Source organism: Tenrec ecaudatus, chromosome 3 (assembly GCF_050624435.1).
Source record: "Tenrec ecaudatus isolate mTenEca1 chromosome 3, mTenEca1.hap1, whole genome shotgun sequence".
Lineage (NCBI taxonomy): Eukaryota > Metazoa > Chordata > Mammalia > Afrosoricida > Tenrecidae > Tenrec > Tenrec ecaudatus.
This window is the reverse complement of record NC_134532.1, coordinates 61,260,606-61,278,841: the sequence shown is the minus strand read 5'-3', so window position 1 is coordinate 61,278,841 and position 18,236 is coordinate 61,260,606. Positions and strand designations below refer to the sequence as shown.

The 18,236-nt window shown below is 49.1% G+C and overlaps 1 protein-coding gene across 1 annotated transcript in view; it reads left to right on the top strand.

Moving 5' to 3' along the window:
• FHDC1 (FH2 domain containing 1) overlaps positions 1 to 18,236 on the top strand; it is a 35,942-nt gene that overhangs the window by 9,533 nt on the left and 8,173 nt on the right. Inside the window, exons 3-9 of the mRNA XM_075544797.1 lie at positions 270 to 372; positions 6,971 to 7,056; positions 7,151 to 7,251; positions 9,468 to 9,538; positions 9,641 to 9,748; positions 12,287 to 12,357; positions 14,759 to 14,876. Coding sequence (XP_075400912.1) covers positions 270 to 372; positions 6,971 to 7,056; positions 7,151 to 7,251; positions 9,468 to 9,538; positions 9,641 to 9,748; positions 12,287 to 12,357; positions 14,759 to 14,876 — 658 coding nt within the window. The remainder of the gene's footprint in view (positions 1 to 269; positions 373 to 6,970; positions 7,057 to 7,150; positions 7,252 to 9,467; positions 9,539 to 9,640; positions 9,749 to 12,286; positions 12,358 to 14,758; positions 14,877 to 18,236) is intronic.

Genomic DNA, 18,236 nt, shown 5'->3' with positions numbered 1-18,236 from the left:
GTGACACCAAGCGGAATTCTGTCCTCTCAAAGAAGGCTTCTAGTGGTCGCTGATGCTGTCACCGTTTCTGGGACGCCTGCAGGGTTTCAGGGTCCCGGGGGCCTCGGTGTTCAGGACCCCATGTTGCCCTGGCAGTGCCCATGGTGGTGTGAGCATACACTGCCCAGCAGGCTGGGGAGAAGGTGGCATGGGAAGGAGGGTGGAGGTGGCTGGTTCTCTGTTGGCACCGCAGCACCATGAAACCGAATCTGGCTAACGATCCTTTCAAGGTCTCCTCGGTCCATTGTGGAAGATATCCATCAAGGCAGGAGTGAGCACTACGGAGCGGAGACACTGCGAGAGGTCCTGAAACTTTTGCCAGAGTCGGAAGAGGTAAGGGATTTGGTGCAGGCGTTTTAGATGTTAGGGGGCGAGGATAAAAATGTCATTGTTAGGGAAGGACCTTGTCTGCCCACTCAGTGCCCTGAAACGACTCACAGGGTGTGCTCTCAGCAACTGTGTTCCAATGGGAGCTGCACCCTTATCAGAAATGTGGGCAAGCCTCTTACTGCCCGTGACCTGTAGTTCCTCCCTGTGAAGCGAGGATACTGATGCTTGCTTCCCTCATTATAAGTAATTGTCAAGATGATTAAATCCCAGATACACATCTAGCCTGGTACTTTGCACATGGGTCTTAATACATTTTAGTTTGTGTTCCTGTCCTACGATGATGGATGATCTTTGCCTCTGGTGAACCCAGTTGTTTTGTAGTTTGTGTGTATGTGTGCGTGTGTGTGTTGTTTATTTTCTAAAGAAAAAACACCATTTAAAAAATGTTTTTATTCCTAGACCGAGTCAATTCAGCTGTTAAATGATTAGAAGATTATTCGGAAAAAAACAGAACAGCAGTTGTCCCAAGCCTTCCAAAATTATTATTGCTCATTTCTGAGCAGTTAATCTTGAAACAACTCACTGAGAAATGACATCAACCATGGGCTTACTTACACACATTTAGATATTGGAACCTTGCTGCTATCCTTCCCCCTCTCAAAGCTCTCTTCTTCCCAGAGGGTAATCCATGGAAGCCGATTTTCAGGACCTTTAGTAACAAGCAAGAGAAAAATATTTATCCCTTTTTCCTTTTGGGTTGATTAATATGAAAAGGTCAAGTTCAGGGTCTTAGTGGTTAACTGATTCGCTAAGTTTGTTTAATAGCCCGAGACTCTCTCTATACATTTGAGTTTTCCGTTTCAAATCAAGTATAGTTGACCTCAGCCATGATTAATTACTGGAGCTCATTAATGTTAGTGAAGAATCCTGAAGTACCTTTTCCTCCAGGACAGAGGTACATTAGATCATCGTTGACCCTGGCTCTGCCACACAGGGCAGCCAGCATCTGGCATCTTTGTTTTAGGTAAAGAATGAGGTTCCAGAAACTTTCATTCAGATCTGTTGAGATTAATTCAAGCTGAGTTGAAAACGATGAAGCAGCTCTTGGAATCTGATTTCTGCTCGGGCTTCCTTCCCCATGACTCCTCCAGCACCGACCTCACCCTTTCCGAGGGCGGGGGATGGGGGGTCTGATGGGATGATGCGCCGGCAAAGGCTCCGCTCTAACCGCTCTGTTGTCTAACTAAATTTTTTAGCAAGCGAGTCCCTGGGGGAGCTGCCAGCTTGAGGAGATGGGAAAGAGCCTTTTCGATGTTTTCATTTCTCACTGAAAGCTCAGAGGTGGCTAGGGCCGACCAGGGCTGTGGGAGATGGAGAGATCTTTGCTGGAGAGTGGGCGGCACAGAGCCAATGAGCTGCGCACCCTGTCCCGAGTTGGAGAGCCTTGTTCTGAGCTGCGTGTGGTGTGCCAGTCAAAGGGAATTGTGTTGGCAGCATGATGACGAGAGCCCGCCCAAGTGATGCCCGAGTCAGAGGCGCCTTCTCATCCAGACAGACACTTGGCCAACCCCAGCGACCGGGTCCTGCTGAGATGAAAGGTTGGCCCAGCTGTTTCCCCCATCACCCTCCTGCAGCAGGGTCAGCCTCCGTGTGAATCTGACTTGCTTGGCCACGCTTGTCTTTGTTCCGATTCCTGACTGGGCTCCAGTGTACCACGCCCTCCACGCATCAGGCAGCTTCCTGCAGGAACACCCTCAGTCCCCCGGGCAGCCCGAGCCGCTCCCCAGCCCCCTCCCCAACTCCCACCTGGTGCCCCTCGGCCAGAGGGAGGCTCAGTGGGCAGAGGCCACCAGGGAGGAAGGCGTGCTGTAGGGACAGCCTGGCTCTGCTCTGAGGCTGTGTGGCCTCTGGCACCAGCCAGACCCAAGAGCCTTTGGGTCTCTGGGTGGAGGACAGAAGGTTGCATCGAGGCCAAGGAGGAGGTCTAGGAATGTGGCCGAATATGCTAATCATCGCACAAGTGTGTGTAACTGCATATTAGGCTTGTGGTGTAATGTTCTTTGCTCATATGCAGCCCAAGAGAGGACCCAGCCAAGTGTCTCCAAGTTCCCAGCTCTCGCTCATAAAACAGACTCAATGCTGACTCACAGGGACCCTATAGGACAGGGTAGAACTGGCCCTGTGGCTTTCTGAGACTCCAGCTCTGTATGGAAGTAGAAATTCTCATTGTTCCCTTGAGCAGTGGCTGGTTTTGAACTGCTAACCTGGCAGTTAGCAGTCCAATGCGTAACCACTACACCACCAAGGCGCCTTGTTCCAGCCTCTCTACAGGGCAAAATGTAATCAGGCGAGAGAATGTATTCACAGTTTTCAGTGGTGAGCTAAGTACACAGAAGGTCAGCAGTTTCTTATCTTCTGTGTCTTCCCATTGAATCTTCACAATGATACAAGAGGCCCTCCATCTGCAGATAAGAAATGGGAGGCTCATGCAGGCTGCCAACGGCTTGTGGTGCGCCCCTGACTGGTGGGCAGTGGCTGAGAGGCTTGGACTTGAACCCGAGATTGTCTGACCCTGGGGCAGGTTTCTCTGATCCTCTCCACCACCTTTCTCGGAGGGTGGAAGGGCAAAGGTTGTCAAAATTGCCCCTTGAGCCAGGCTGGCCTCCCAGCCTGCGCAGCCCCAGCCTCTGCTATGCCAGCGCTGTGCTGTGAGTGTCCCTCGAAGAACACTGCTCCCAACAGCACTCAGACCCACACAGGGACACCAACAAGCCCCTCTCGAGGTCACGGCTAACGAGCCAATGGAAGTGAATTTGTTTTCACTAGTGCCTTTGCCCTCCCCCACCACAAACGTTTCATCTGACAAGTGTGTTCCTGTCTTCAAACCCCTGGTTAAGCCTTCCCAAGGAGGAGGGACCCACGAACAGCACCCCCCCCCAAGAAGGAGGGACCCACAAACAGTGCTCTGAATAGAGGCCAGTGTGCAGCATGTCCAGAGGGGGCCTGGCTGTGGGAGGCTTGAGAAGGAGCCAGGAGCCAGATCACAGGGAGCCCCACGCCCTTCCCCCGGCTTAGCATGTCCTTCCTTTGGGTCTTCATGCTATGGACACGGGGTTGTAAGGTGGTAGAATATCTTTTTCTGAGAAGCCGGTTGCCTTGCTGCCTCTGGGCATTTCCAGGCTGATAGGTAAGCACTGGGCTGTTAACTGCAAGGCTGCCGGTTCCCACCCAGCAACCCCAGCCGCTCTGAGGGCGGACGATGAGGCTGTTTCTCTTGTAAAGCTTTATAGTTATGGTGATATAAGGGTCATGATGAGTTGGCGTTGACCTGAGGGCAGTGTGGTGGATTTTTGGTGGACTTGAGAACCCCCGGGTGGTACCAACAGTCAACATGCTGCGAAGGGGAAGGCACCTCAGAGTAAAGGCTTGGTGGTCTTCTGGAAAATCAACTCTAAGGAGCACAAAGGCCTGCACGTGTGCAGGTTATGTATTGGGCTGCTAACTACAAGGGCAGCAGTTCGAAACCACCAGCTGCTCCTCAGAAACAAGACGAGGCTGTCTACTTCTGTAAGGATTTACAGTCTTGGGAACTCACAGGAGCAGTTCTACTCAGGATCACGAGGAGCTGGGATCGGCAGGGTGTCAGAGAGTTGAGATTTATGGAGCACCATTGTACGCTTACACAGGTGCGGTCACCAGGAGTCAGAATGGGCTATCATCTTTGTTAGGAGTCTTGGTGGCCTAGGGCTGCGCTGCAGGGGAAAGACAAGGCTTTCTATCCCCATAGGAGTTACAGTCTTGGAACCACACAGCGACAATTACACCCTATCCTATCGGATCACTATATAAGTCAGAGTCAACTTGATGGCAGTGAGGGGGGGTTTGTTGTTGGTGTTTAAAACCATGTTTATTTAGATTACTACCCAGAGGGGCCTGATGAGGAGGGAGCTCGTGGTCTATTGGGTGGGCATGTTTGTGGGAAATCCTGTCATTGCATGGCCATGTGAGTGGAATGAACGAATGGAGGAGGTCTGCTTGCTAGGATGGGTGTCTGAGAATCTTAAGGAGTATGCTGTTTGCAGGGAAGGCAGAAACCGGGCCCAGCCACTGTCATAACCGGGCTCACTTGGCTCAGCCAGGAAAACTATGCCCCACAAAGCTAATGCATGCTGGCTGATAACAAGGATGAGAATGCAGAGTAAGTGCAGGACTTGCTCACTTCTTGGTCTTGCTCCTCTGCCACTGCAGAGCACAGTAACCCCTCTGAGTGCACACAAATCTTACTTTGAAAGAAGAGTCGAGTTCTGTGCAAATGCCTTTAAATTCAGTCGTATCTTTCCAACACCATTCCCTTGAAATCCATAAACATTGTCAGCCCTCTAACTGAGTGAAGGGTATTAATCACTGCTCAGTTGCAGTTTAGTCTAATGCCTAATAGAAATATTTACCAAGTTTCCTTTGCATGAGCTGTTCTTATGCTTTGCACTGAAAGCTGGGCTGTGACTTCAGCAACATTATAGAAGGCGTACCCTCCGTGTGCCCCTGCCCATATATAGTAAATTGTTGAGCAGGGAGCAAAATTCACCCCATGGGTGTCTTAGTTTCAAAACCAGGCACTCGCTTGCGTTTGGCTAAGTTAAAGTCACTTCTGCTCATAAATTTAGTACAGCTAAAAACGGTACATTCAGTCTTAGGCTGCTCAAAGGGAGAGGAAATAATGTAATTCCATACATGGCCGTCTTCTGTCCATTAAAATAAAAATGTCATCTCGAGGGTGAATTTGCATTATTGTATTTTTTATTTTCAAGTATTTTCCATGATACTCTAGTTTATGGATCTTCTCAGGTTCTCTGTTATAGTATTTCTGGAGTGTCATTTCCTATTTTTCGAGAGACTTAGGCACCATGTTATTATTATGAGAATGCTAGCCAGCTTTATGAAGAATGACAAACAGTGGAAAGTGCTGGCTGCGCAGCGGTTAGCTGATAACAACAGTAAAGTATACTTCGCCTGCATTCTTACCATAAAGCAGTTGCTAAGGGAAGAGTCTATTGGCGTGCACTTGAACTTTTCTTGCCAGGAGGTTGATCCAGCCTTTGTGTCAAGTTGCATGAGAACTGTTTCGGTGGGTTGTGGGGACCTCTTTGCCCCACATCAGCCTGGAAGCTGTTTGGCTATATATCCATGTCAGATTCCCCCCGGTGACGTCGTTCTTACACTTTGGGCTGCTAACTGGAAGCCCGGCAGTTTAAAGCCACCTGCCAGCTCCAAGGGAGAAAGACCGGGCTTTCTGACTCTCGTGAAGAGCGACAGCCCTGGACACTTCAGGGCACTTCTACCCTGCCCTATAGGGTCACTCTGAATCAGCATCAGCTTGATGGCAGTGAGTTTGAGGGTTTGTTGTTGTTTATTTTTCTGCAAGCACAGGAAATTTTGCATGTGTTTTTCCGTTCCCCAAGTGGATTCTGTTGAACTGTTCAGCACCAGCTTGTTGGCTTGCCGATCACCTAGAGAAATTGCAGGTGTTCTTGTATTATCCTCTCAGTTCGTTTTAGGGAGTTTGCGTTTGTGGAGGGCCGGGGGACACGAGACACGTGCAAACATTTGCAGAAATGGGATCCCACTATATATACTATTTTAGTATCTGTCCTTGTCCGAGGAGCAGTGTTGACATTGATCTTGCCATTGCCTTATCAGTTTTTCTTCTCATCCTCCTGTGGACGGGCCAGCATGTCCTCTCCTGGGGACACATGAGTCCCTGCCTAGGAAGCCATTCTAGATAAGGAAGGACAGAGAGGAGGGCTAACTCTTAGACCTTAGACCCCACTACAAGTATTTTATAACAAACATGCTCCAGTATAGGGCTTTTTCACTTCAACTCAAAGAATTGTATTATAATGACTACCCAGTTCCCCTCCCCTGTCTCCCCCCGAGCCCCCCCCCCGCCTTTGTTTTTCTCCCAAACAGTAATCTTCTCTTCCAGGTGACTGCTTACAGACAATTTTCATTTTTTGATTCCTTTGCGGTTCTTCACTACACTAACAGCTCTGAGGATTCTGGTGGCCCTAGCTCTCTGATAAGTAAAGGGACTGGGCCCTAGTGAAAGAGCCCTGGTGGCTCAGTGGAGTAACCATTGGCTTGTGAACCTCAAAGCTCACGGTTCAAACCCACCAGCCGCTGTGTAGGAGACACAGGAGGCCTTCTGCTCCCACTAGAGTCAGATTCAGCTCAGTGGCAGTGGGTTTCGTTGTTTGCTTTGGGAGTCCCGTGACATGTTGCCTCAGCAGTTGGCTGCTAACTGGAAGGTCAGCCATTCACGTCCGGCAACTGGGCACCGCAGAAAGACATGACCGTGTGTTTCCATAGAGATCACTGCCTTGGAAACTCTATGGGCAGGCCTGCTCTGTGGCAGACCACAGTGGACAGTAGTCGATGTGACGATTTCCTTTACTGTCTCTTCTTGACCCTGCGTTTTTATCCATTTAATGTGGCACCTAAGTTCTGTTGCTTTTTTTTAAAGACATCGAACATGAAATTTAAAGTAATGTTAAATTTAATCCTCAATCATCCCCCCCCCCCTTCCTTCTCATTTGTCTTTTAGGTAAAGAAATTAAAAACATTTAGTGGAGATGTGTCCAAGCTGTCGCTGGCAGACTCTTTCATGCACTGCTTAATTCAGGTGCCCAAGTAAGGATACAGTCATTGATCATTGTTCTCCACGGAGTATGGCCTTTACTTTACTGATAGTAAGTTCTACAGCGATATTTTATGTATCTTTCAGCTACTCACTTCGGATTGAAGCCATGGTGCTAAAGAAGGAATTCTTACCTTCCTGCTCATCTTTATACACAGATATAATGTTCTTAATAACGGCTATAAAAGGTAAGTAAACACGCTCTCCCATGCATGTACTTCTATTAACCGTCGATTAAAAATATTCCATGGAAATTAGAAATGGAAAGGCCCCATCTCTCTTAGAGCTCATAAAGAGCTATGAGATGTCACTAGGGGATGGCGTTTAAGGTTTATTTGTTTACCTTTAAATTTCTTTTCCTCTACTGAATGTTAACGTGTACGTTATCTTCTTATAAAAGTTGTATTGTGTCTCGTGCTTCAAAGTGGTTTTGTCTGGTGCGACTGTGTCTTGCTTTAGTCGAGGCTGGCTTTCTGCTTGTGGTGTGTGAGTGGGGGTGGGGGGGCGAGAGTTCTGGGAGCATTGGGTCAGTGGTAGAATTCTCATCTTCCTTGCATGTGACCCGCTTGGGTTCCTGGCACGGCACGGCAGCCACAGCCGCTCCGTCTGTCCGTGGAGGTTTGTGTGTAGCTCTGATGCTGGAAGAGCTTCAGAGGAGCTTCCAGACGTAAGGCAAGCTGGTGGGGGGGGGGGGGGAGGGCCTGACAGCTGACTTCCAAAAATCAGCCCATGAAAACCCCAGAGCTCGGTCCTTCCCACAATGGCTTGTGGGGGTGCGTGGGGCCAGGCAGCATTGGTTCCATTCGGCCTGGGGTCACCAGCAGCCTGTGGGGCTGACTCAGTGGCAGCTAATGAAAATGACAGGTGCAAGCACCACGCCTGAGCTCTGGGCCCCATTCTCTTCCCTGCCATGTGCTGGGACCCGGCTTGTACAGAAGCCCCTGACTTCTCCCAGGAATTGTCTCTTTGGTCCCCCGTGGCCCTGTCTCCCACCCACTTCTACGGGTGGGCTATTTAATTTTGAGAGGGGCCAGTGGGTCATTTTCATTTCTGTGCCCAACTCGGTCATTGCTCTTTTGCCCAGTTTGGACAGACTGCCGGCAGAAAGGCTGCAGGGTCTTCTCCCCTGGGTTCCGGAGTTCTGCTCCTGCCTTTGGCAGCGCAGAGTGAGCGGGCAGGCCCTCTTCTCATCTCCGAGGCCAGTTCCCCTGGCTTCCTTCCTCTCACACTCGCGGCTGGCCTCCCTCCGTGCAGGCTGGCGTCTGGGGTTCGAGTCCCGGGTGCAGTGTTGTTTCTGCCCGTTTGGGGTTCCTGCGTATTTGCTCTGCCCTGTGTTGGCATGAAGTTGTTCCCCCTTCACACTTTCACCATTTTTAGAGGGAGGCTAAGGACTAAGACCTCGTCTCTGTGCCAAGTAGTGGCTGTTCCTCATGTTCCCTGCACCTTGGTCTGGATGGCCCGCTCCTGGACAGCCACAGAGGAAAGCAGGTGTTTGCATCGAGTAGGGCAAACGTGTGGGCTTGGTGGAAGCGGCTTCTTATCTGCTTACCCTTCAGACCTGGCCTTCTTAGATAGCGTAAACTAGGCAATGAGCCAAATAAAGAATACTTTGAAAGTAGTACCAGGCTCAAAGGAGATGTATATTACCTTGAAATGTGTCTTAGGCAACAAGTTGTTGCATAGATTGTAATTTTGATTATCAGGGTGTGTTTTTTTTTAGCTTGTCAAACACAAAAATTATTATTTCTTTACGTAGGTGTTAAAGAAAACCCTGGTGTTTTAAAAACTAGTTTGCCCAATATATTACGAATTTTTTTCTTTTCTTTTTAATGCTTAAGCCAACCCAAAAGAAACATGCAGCTTGGAATCAAATAGAAAGGATCACCGGGTCCCAAGGGTTAGTGCTTTGTAAACCATTGATATATCCTCTTATCCTTTTTTAAAAATCCAACTTCGAACTCTCTGGCTAAACAAGATGATATTCTCTATCAGTTCTCACAGTCTGTAAATATAAAGTGTAAGAAGCTATTGACTAGAGAGGGAAAAATTCAAGAAACGGCTGCTGAAACATACATTTTTTTAAGGTGTAACACATTCTCCTGCCTTTGCATTAGGTTTTTGTGTTTTCCACTCTTTGGAAAGCTCCATCCCTGAAGTATTTGGTGAGAGATCCAAGGGTCAAACACATCTGATTCCCAGTTAAAGACTAGGCCAAGGTGTCCCAGGAGCAAGTGGTGTGTTAGATGTGCTGCAGAAGCTGGCGCTTCATTTCTTTCAGCCTTTGAGTCAGATAGCGGTCCGCGTTTGCGCAGACGCTCATAAGCTCGCCCGCAGCCACTGATTGCCCTTTGCGCCGTGTGAGCTGCGCCCTGCTCTAAGCCGCTGCCGTGTGCTCTTCTCGCAGAGTTGATGTCATGTGACGGCCTCCACTCCGTCCTACACTTGGTGCTCCAGGCTGGGAATATCATGAACGCAGTGAGTCAAATTAGAACTATAAAAACGCTTTCATTTTCCCACTTGGATATCTGTGTCTCCAAGGAGACGTGTAACTCTTTGCTTTCGACGTGTCTTCCTCAGGGAGGGTGTGCTGGCAATGCCGTGGGATTCAAACTGTCGTCTTTGCTCAAACTGGCAGACACAAAAGCTAATAAGCCCGGGATGAACCTTCTGCACTTTGTTGCACAGGTAGGTGCAGTGAGTGCTGTAGAGGGGCCGGGGAAGCCTCCTTAGAGACAGTGGAGTGTCTCCCAGGTGCAAGGGGACCTCAGGCAGATTCAGGGAAAGGCTCTCTGTGCACAAGTAGGATGTGCACATTCCTGAGGCTAGCGGTGCTTTGGGTCGTGCTTGCTGGGCTCCCTCGAGTCATTTCCAGCTCACAGAGTCTGCGTACAACAGAACGCACCTCTGACCGGTCTGGCGCCATCCTCACAACTGTGCTTACGCTGGAGCCCGCCCATCTCCTCGAGGCGCTTCTTCGACGGCCTTCTGCTTTATCGAGCACGATGCCCTTCTCCGGGATGGCTCCCTCCAGATAACATCCCCAAAGTACCCAGCATGAACTCTCCCCATTTTTCCTTCTAAGGAGCACCCTGGCTATACTTCTTCCCAGAGTTCTTCCTTCTGGCAGCCCAGGGCATTTTCTATATTCTTCCCCAACACCATCAATCCAATGCAGGGCTTCTTCTGTACTCTTCCTTACTCACTGTCCACACTTCTCACGCCACCGTCAGAGAGACCCTGGTTTGGGTCAAGTGGATGTTAGTCGTCAAAGTGACAACTTTGCTTCTGAGCACTGTAAAGAAGTACTTTGCGCACAGTGCCATTTGATATCTTGATGCCTGCTTCCATGGACACTGACTATGGATCCGAGTAAATGGACCCTCGCCAGCCTCCGTCTTTTCCCCATCGGGTTAGAGGGGTAGACAGAAGTAGGGGAGATGGAAGTAGAGTTGGTGGGACTAGACTGTGGTGGACTCTTGTTTTAGCCACGGCCAATTAGCAGACGTTTGTGCGCAGCAGAATAGCATGCCGGTTTGGGAAAGAAGGTGGGTTGGAGCAGCGAGAGAACTGGAAATAGGGAGGCCACGCAGAGGGCGTTGCTCAGGTTGTTGGGAGAGTGTGACGCCGTTACAGGCATAGAAGGGGAGGACTGGCTAGCTTGGTGGATCCATTCCATGTAAAGAGCAAGGCAACTGGACCAGTTAAAATATAACTTCTTTTTTTTTGATGAGGCCACTGTGACACCAGAACCAAAGCTAATTACTAGTCAAGTACATTTATGTATTTGTGTGTTTTTTAAATCATTCTATTGGGAACTCGTACAGTTCTTATCACAATCCATCCATCCATCCATTGTGTCAAGAACATATGTGCATCTGTTGCCATAATCATTCTCAAAACATTTGCCTTCTACTGGAGCCCTTAATAGCTGCTGCTCATTTTCCCCCTCCATCCCCAATCCCCCTACTTCATGATGTATTTGTGTTTAAAAAAATCGCAAATCACTCCTTGAGTGTGTGTGTGTGTGTGTGTGTGTGTGTGTGTGTGTGTGTGTGTGTGATCTTCACTATTGAATCAATTTGTTTTGACACTGGTCACACAGACAAGGCTTAACTCTGGGAAGTAAGACGGCAGTTTGGGTGTGAAGCACGTGTGCTTTAGACCTGGCCAGAACGGGAAGCAACTTTTGAATCCTGTGTTAGGTGCTTCTTCTTGGACAGGTTACTGCGACTCTCAGTCCTCGGTGCCCACAGCTAATAGGGGTGGCCGCCGTCTGATAGACTCTGGTTCATGGCGAACCCGGAGTTTTTAGACGACTGATCTTTGGGGTGTAGATGGAATGAGTTTTCTTCTGAGGTACTTGGGAGTCAACCCAACAACCTACCTGTCAGTTAGCACCGAGCATGTTGACCTGTGCCGCGCTCACGGAGGAATTTTAGGGGAGAGGCGCATGCATGTGAAAACCAGGTAACTGAGAGTGTCGAAAGAGATACTTCATAAATCGCTTGGCTTCAGGATTAGCCTATAATAAGCTCTCCATAAATAGTATATGCTATCATTACCGCAGAAGACAGATAACATGTTTAGCTGGGTACTTAACTGACAAATTAATTTGCAGAACATTAAAGCAAGAAGCATGCTTCTCCAGAGTGGAGAGCAGAGTTCTTTTAGATCCCTGTTTCCATTTGTGCTGGGTCACTTGGTCCCACCCTGTCAACTTGGGGAAGCCACCTTAGTCGGTAATTGCCCCTCTCCCACGTGCCTGAGTCTCGCCCTCTGAACAGGAAAAGAATCCTGACCCTTCGGTGGCAAGTACACCTTTTGATTAAGCTCAGTTTGAGAACTGGTCTGGCAGCTGAAGGTATCTTGATCATTTAAAGGCATCCTCACAGGTATGGGTGGCATTTAAGCGGATATATTGGATTCTCCTAGAAACAATGCGCCTTGCTAAACTGATACCTCCTTCCATTGAGTGCTAATGCACACGAATTGTGTTTCAGGTCAGGATAAATTGCTCTGGGAAGTCAAATGTGTCCCAACAGTGGGGAGTTCTGGTAAATCTTACTGAGAATATCAGAGTTCAGGTCTCAGGGAATTGCTTTGAACCCGCCAGGTGAACACATGGGAACGGTGATTTTCAGGCCCCTTCAAGACCCAAGGGGAACCAAAATTGTTCCCTCCCAATGTTAGCCATATAGTGAGAAAGTTCTGGTTTTGTTCCAGGAAGCCCAAAAGAAAGATGCCGCTCTTCTAAACTTTTCCGAGAAATTGCACCACGTTCAGGAGGCTGCCAGGTAAGCCAGAAAGACGGTGTGACTGAGGGCCCAAGAGCGTGTTTGTTGTTTCGTCTCAAGCTGCCTTCTCATGAAAGCTCAAGAGCAGTTACGGCTTTTTGGTGCCAGTTGGAAATTAGAAAGTTCGCTCTTACTGACGTTTCAGGCCTTTTCATTTACGTCCATATGTGTGCACCTTTGGAACCCGGGAGTTTGGAACACTTCGTCTTTATTTTTAGTCTTAACTGACACTATCGCAGCCGATTCTAATGACTCATGGATTGCACGCGTCAAGTCCCTGCACACCCAAAGGGCAGTGTTCTCCCAGCACGGCCTGTGGCTTTGGAAGTGCTGTCGATCAGGCTTCCACGGCCACAGATCATTGTCTCCATGTGGGAGCCGCCTGGACATTTCTCGTCTGTGGCATGGGAAGGAATTGGAACTGAGCCAAGGGCTGTGAAAGGACTTCTTCTTAAATCAGTCCTTCAGCTCTCCAGACCCAGCATCTCCTGAACAGAAAGCTTTATTTATATCACTTTAATTCGTTTCTGACCCTAACAGACAGGGCTGTATGTCATTATAGTCCATGGGTTGTGGCCGTTTTGAGTTCTGCTCTTTAGAATTTCTAAAACTACGTATCCAGTGATAAATGTTCACTAGCCCTCTTTTGAGGAGGTAGGGGAAAAAAGCCCTAAATCGTAGCATTTGCTGTTTCCCATGGAGCAAAACTGGCTGCCGTCCCTGACTTCTAGCTACCGATGCGATAAGACTAAATGCAGAGATGGCTTGGGAGAAGGTGCTCCGGCACACCACTCCGTGCATCCGTCAGTTCATAGAGTAATCAGGTGTCTCTGACAGATGGGAGTCAGGGCTTTTTAAACCTTCCCCCCGTTAATGGACCGAAATGAAAACGCATCAGGCTGATTTTGACTCCTGTCAACCTCGTGTGTGTGTGTGTGTGTGTGTGGAAACGGTTCCACTGGGTTTTCAGGGGTTGATCTTTCCCCCAGAGGATTGCCAGGACGTTCTTCGGGGGGCCTCTGGGCACACCCAAACTGCCCCCTTTTCAGTTAATAGCCAAGGTGTTAAGTGTTTGTACAGCCAGGGACTCTGTCATAGGTCAGTGTCTTAATGTCAGCGACTCCTTTCACATCCTTGTGTGTGAGGTGTGCGTGTGCACGTGCAGGTGGTGCAGTGGGTTATGCGTTGGGCTGCTAACATCAAGGTCAGCAGTTCAAAACCACCAGCTGCTGCATGGGAAAAAGATGACACTTTCTGTTCCCATGAAGAGTGATGGTCTTGGAAACTCACAGGGTCAGTTCTACCCTGTCCCATAGGGCTGCTATGAGTCGGAATCGACTCGACGGCAGTGAGAAATATACATCTGATCACCAGTTACACGTCTGGCCCAAAGCGAGATTATTATTCCAAAGATACGAAAGAGTTTAACACTCACGTTCACCGATGACCCAATTCTACAAGATGCTTTGTGCTCACATTACTAAAAGAAACACAGGCCGGACTAGCATTACTCTGACTAGTATCGAAATGTTACTGTGAGTCATAAGAAGTGAAATAACCATTAAAGAATGTCTTTGAACTGGCATTTCCGAGGAGAGTGAGGTGGGGAAGGTTAGCTACACAGTTGTCTAAGGAAAACTCGCTAAGTGAGGTGTGCTCATTTGAAATGGAAGGTGAAGTACAAACAGATCATGTTTGCCCATAAATACCGATGGTGGGAAACTTTTGTTAGCAGAAATATGAGCCTTGATCTTAGGAATATGAAGGCATCCAAACAATGGACTTGATCATTGAGCTCCACTGTTCACCAGGAGGCAAAAACATCTCTCCTGTTGTACCGGCCTTGGTGTCCAGGAGGCAACAGCAGCGTTGCCATCCGTCTTCCCGTTTCTTTGCAGACCTGTGCGCTGTGTGCCGGTCCGCAGGCAGAGACAGTGCTGGCTCGGGCTGCTCCCACCATTTCCATGCTCCCTTGTCTCTGGGTGATTCCCCTATGGAGCCTGGCGCGCTGCTTCTTGGGGAGTTGGAGCTCTGCTTTGTGTTGAGTGGCTGGAGAGCAGTCTAGGTCTCCCAGAATCTTGCGGGCTCTTTGTTTTTAGTGCTGTTGTGACGTAGTTTGTGTGAAGCTTTACAAGTCCCGTGGCTTGGGTTATCTCAGCAGCAAGAGCGAGGTTGCAGCCTGCTTCCTTTGAACCAGGGCACGTCCCGTTCAAGGAAAAGGCCTTGTCACCTCTTGGGAAAACACGGAGACAAACTCACCCAGTCTAATGCAGGGACCGGCGGAGATAGGACTCGCTGCAGCACTTTGCTTCTGGCACTAAGGTCGACCAAGGTTTGTTTAATGTACCACATGACCCAAGGCTTCCTTGTGCCAACTGCCCACTCTCCTCTCTTCCTGCAGATTATCTCTGGATAACACAGAGGCAGAGCTGCGCTCGCTGTCTGTCAGGACGAGATCTCTCCAGGGAAGCATCCAGCAGGATGGAGAACTTTGTCAGCAGATGGAAGATTTCCTTCAGGTCAGTCGGCGATTCGAGTCAGTCTGTCCGATTTCACCTGCCACCGGTCCCTACCAAGGCTGCTTACATTGGCATGGGTAGGCGTGTTTGCGGAAGAGGCAGGTTCCCAGTTGTACATCCCCTTAAATCAGTTCAAGGAACTTTATAATTCTCTGACGTGTGTGTGTGTGTGTTGAAGCAGAGAATATTGAGTATGATCTAAAGTTTAAGGACTGTCTTGAAGGATCCTGCCTTCGCTTATCATTGCCTCATTTGCATATGGGACCTGGTACCCACCAAGGTACCAAGCTTGATCTGTGCCTGGCAACTTAAGTGTTGGTTAGAACCCGTGGTTTAGGAGCCTGCGGTGGGCTACCCACTGAAAGGTCAGTGGTTCAAACCAACCAGCCACTCCGGGGGTAAAAGATGAGGTTGTCTGCTCGTGAGAAGGCGGGAAGCCTCCGAAACCCACAGGGCCAGTTCTGCTCTGTCCTCTGCCACTGTGAGTTGGAGTCGACTCACTGGCAGTGAGCTTGACTTTTTGGAGTTTGCTCTCCCAACCATACTTTTGGAGAGCAGACTGGAGTTCCCCAGAAGCTATCGAAAAGGCCTCTTTGAACACGGGAGGTGGCACCGAACGTGTTTTTCCTGGAAGAACGAAGGTCCCTTTGGGGCTGTTGGGTACTGAGAGTGCCCTTCGCCACCCAACGTACATTAGCCCCACAGGGCGTGTCAGAGCGACTCGGAATCCCATCAGCAAGAAGCAGAGGGTGTTTGTGACAGCTCATTGTGACTCACTAATTACATAGTCTGACACGCTTCTTTTATCTTCCTTAGTTAAAGCAAAGCTGGCCCCGTTCACGCGCTTAGTCTTCAGCAGACCTGCGCTCCTTTAAACGATCCCGGGCTCTGAGGCCTGCGGGGGAATGTTTGTGGCCATCTGCCCGTGACACTCCACTCCGTAGGCACAGCGGGCTCCAAGGCTGGGCCGGGCGACCTTCACTCCTCATGGAGCCGAAGCACGCAGTCTGGAGGGTTCACCCCACCCTCCCCAACAAGCATTTAGCCTTGCTCTGCCTCTGCTGTGAGTTTATTCTTACATTCAGCAGGGGCTCTGGATTTTATATCAGACGGAGCCTAGCGTTTAGTGCCCATCCTAAGGCTGCGGGCTATATTCAGAGCATGGACAGCAAAGTCAACCCCAGACTCACCGCCCTCGAGTCCATGCCGACTCTCGGTGACCCTGCAGAGCAGGGGGGTGGCCTCTGTGGGACAGGAATAGAAAGCCCCAACTTTCTCCTGCCGAGAAATTGGTGTTTTCGAACTGCCGATCTTTCAGATCGCAGCCCATCGTGTAGCCGCTGCCCTACCAGGGCTTCTCTACAGTGGACGCAGCCGGGCGCATAAAGCCAAGTCTGACGCTCAAGAATGAGAGCGAGTGCAGGCCAAGATGAGAAGTCGGAGTTCACTCTCCACAGGTTCTCACCCCAGATAGGAATTCGGGAAGATTTACCCCCAAGCTGCTGTGCTTACCCCCACCTGCAGAACGCTGCTCAGAGGCAAGTTTCTCAGCTTTTGAAATTTTGAAAGCCTTCTGGAAATCATTCTTGCCTCCCTAGATAAAATGCGTCCTCAAGCTACTTATTTTTCACAATTCGTGATCATTATTATTATTTTGGAATGGGCGAGATAAAAGGTTGGAAGGCTGGTGAGGACTAGGCTCAGTCAGCAGTCTCCACGCGCTGGGCTTGATTCTGTGGGCACTTGGGGAACAATGAAGGGTTTTGAGCAGAAAAAGTGACAGTGGTGCGCTTTTTTTTGGTAGGCTCATTTGCACAATTTGAACCCTTCGGGCTGAAATTCCTCATGGATCTGTTTAGTAAAGTTTAATTTGATGCCTTCTGCTGTCATTCACAGTTTGCCCATGTAGCTTTGGAATTTTATTAATCCATGTCCCTATTAAGGTGGAAACTTAAAAAACAAACTCTTCTCACGGAATTTTTAAAAATAATCATTTTATTGGGGGCTCTTACAGCTCTTGTTACAATCCATACATCAATTGTGTCCGACATATTCGTACATATATTCCATCGTTCTTTTCTAGACATTTACTTTCCATTGAGCCCTTGATATCAGCTCTTCCTTTTTGCCCTCCCACCTTCCCCCACTCCCCACCCCCCTGGCAACCCTCGTGGCCCCCTGATAGGTTGTAGATTGTTAATTAATTTCAAATCTCACACCGACCGCTGTCTCCCTTCCCCTTGGTTTCTGTTCTTCCCCCTGGATGCCATTCATTGGAATCTATGACCCCCTCCCTGTCCACCTCTCCCCCGCTTCCCCCTACTCTTTTGTTATCTCTAGTCCCATTCCTGTTCCTGGGTTCCATGCATGTGTTGTGAGTTTTTATCTCTTGCCTCTAACAGTGTACATGCTCCCATCTAGTCTTGATTGGGAAGCAGAAGCGGGGTTGAGGGGGGGTTGTTGAGGAGGCCTCCAGGGATCAGAGGTATATTGTATGATCCATTAGTGCTCTACTGCACCCTAATTGACTCATCCCTTCCCTGCGACCCCTCTGAGGGGGATGTTCCATTGTCCGTAGATGGGCTCTGCACCAACGCCCCTCCATTCTCACCAATGCATTTTTGTTTGTTTACTGTTTTTTATGAGTCTTCTGGCCTGTTTCCCAGTCTCGATGACACCTCATGATCCCACTGTCTGCTGTGCTTCTTTCATGTGCGCTTGTGGCTTCACTGTTGGATGGCCGCTGTTCAAGCCTTTAAGATCCCAGACACTATATCTTTTAATAGCTGGACACCATCCTCTATGTTCACCACATCTGCTTCTGCACCCATTTTGTCTTGAGTGATCGCATGTGCGTGTATGCGTGAGCACCACAGAATGTGAATTTGTTAGAATAAAAGTGTTCTTGTGTTGAGGGAAGGTATGAGCCGAGGCCCATCTGCAGCCTCAGTGCATTGCCTTATAAATACATGCACATAAGTCAATCCCACTATTGTTATGGATTAATGTATTTACGTAAATGCATACCTCTGTTACTCTCCCTATCTGTGCCTTTGCTTCCTAGAGCTTGCCTATTTCCTTTTGCCTCCTCCTACCCCGCCATCACTTTCCCCCTTCTTGCACTATTTAGTGCTTCCTCTTCACCAGCTTGGTGTTGTTCTAATATTCACAGGCTCTCTACCCTCTCCTAGAGGCTGGTTCCACTTCCCTAGTTGTTCCCCTGTCCTTGATGCCGTCCATCACCACAGCCTTCTCCCCACCTCCTTCCCCTCTACCTTCTGGGGCCATTTTCCCCATTGCTATCTCCCCAGGCTTCCCTCTCATGTCCAACCCCATATAATTAGGCAAATAATCCATGTC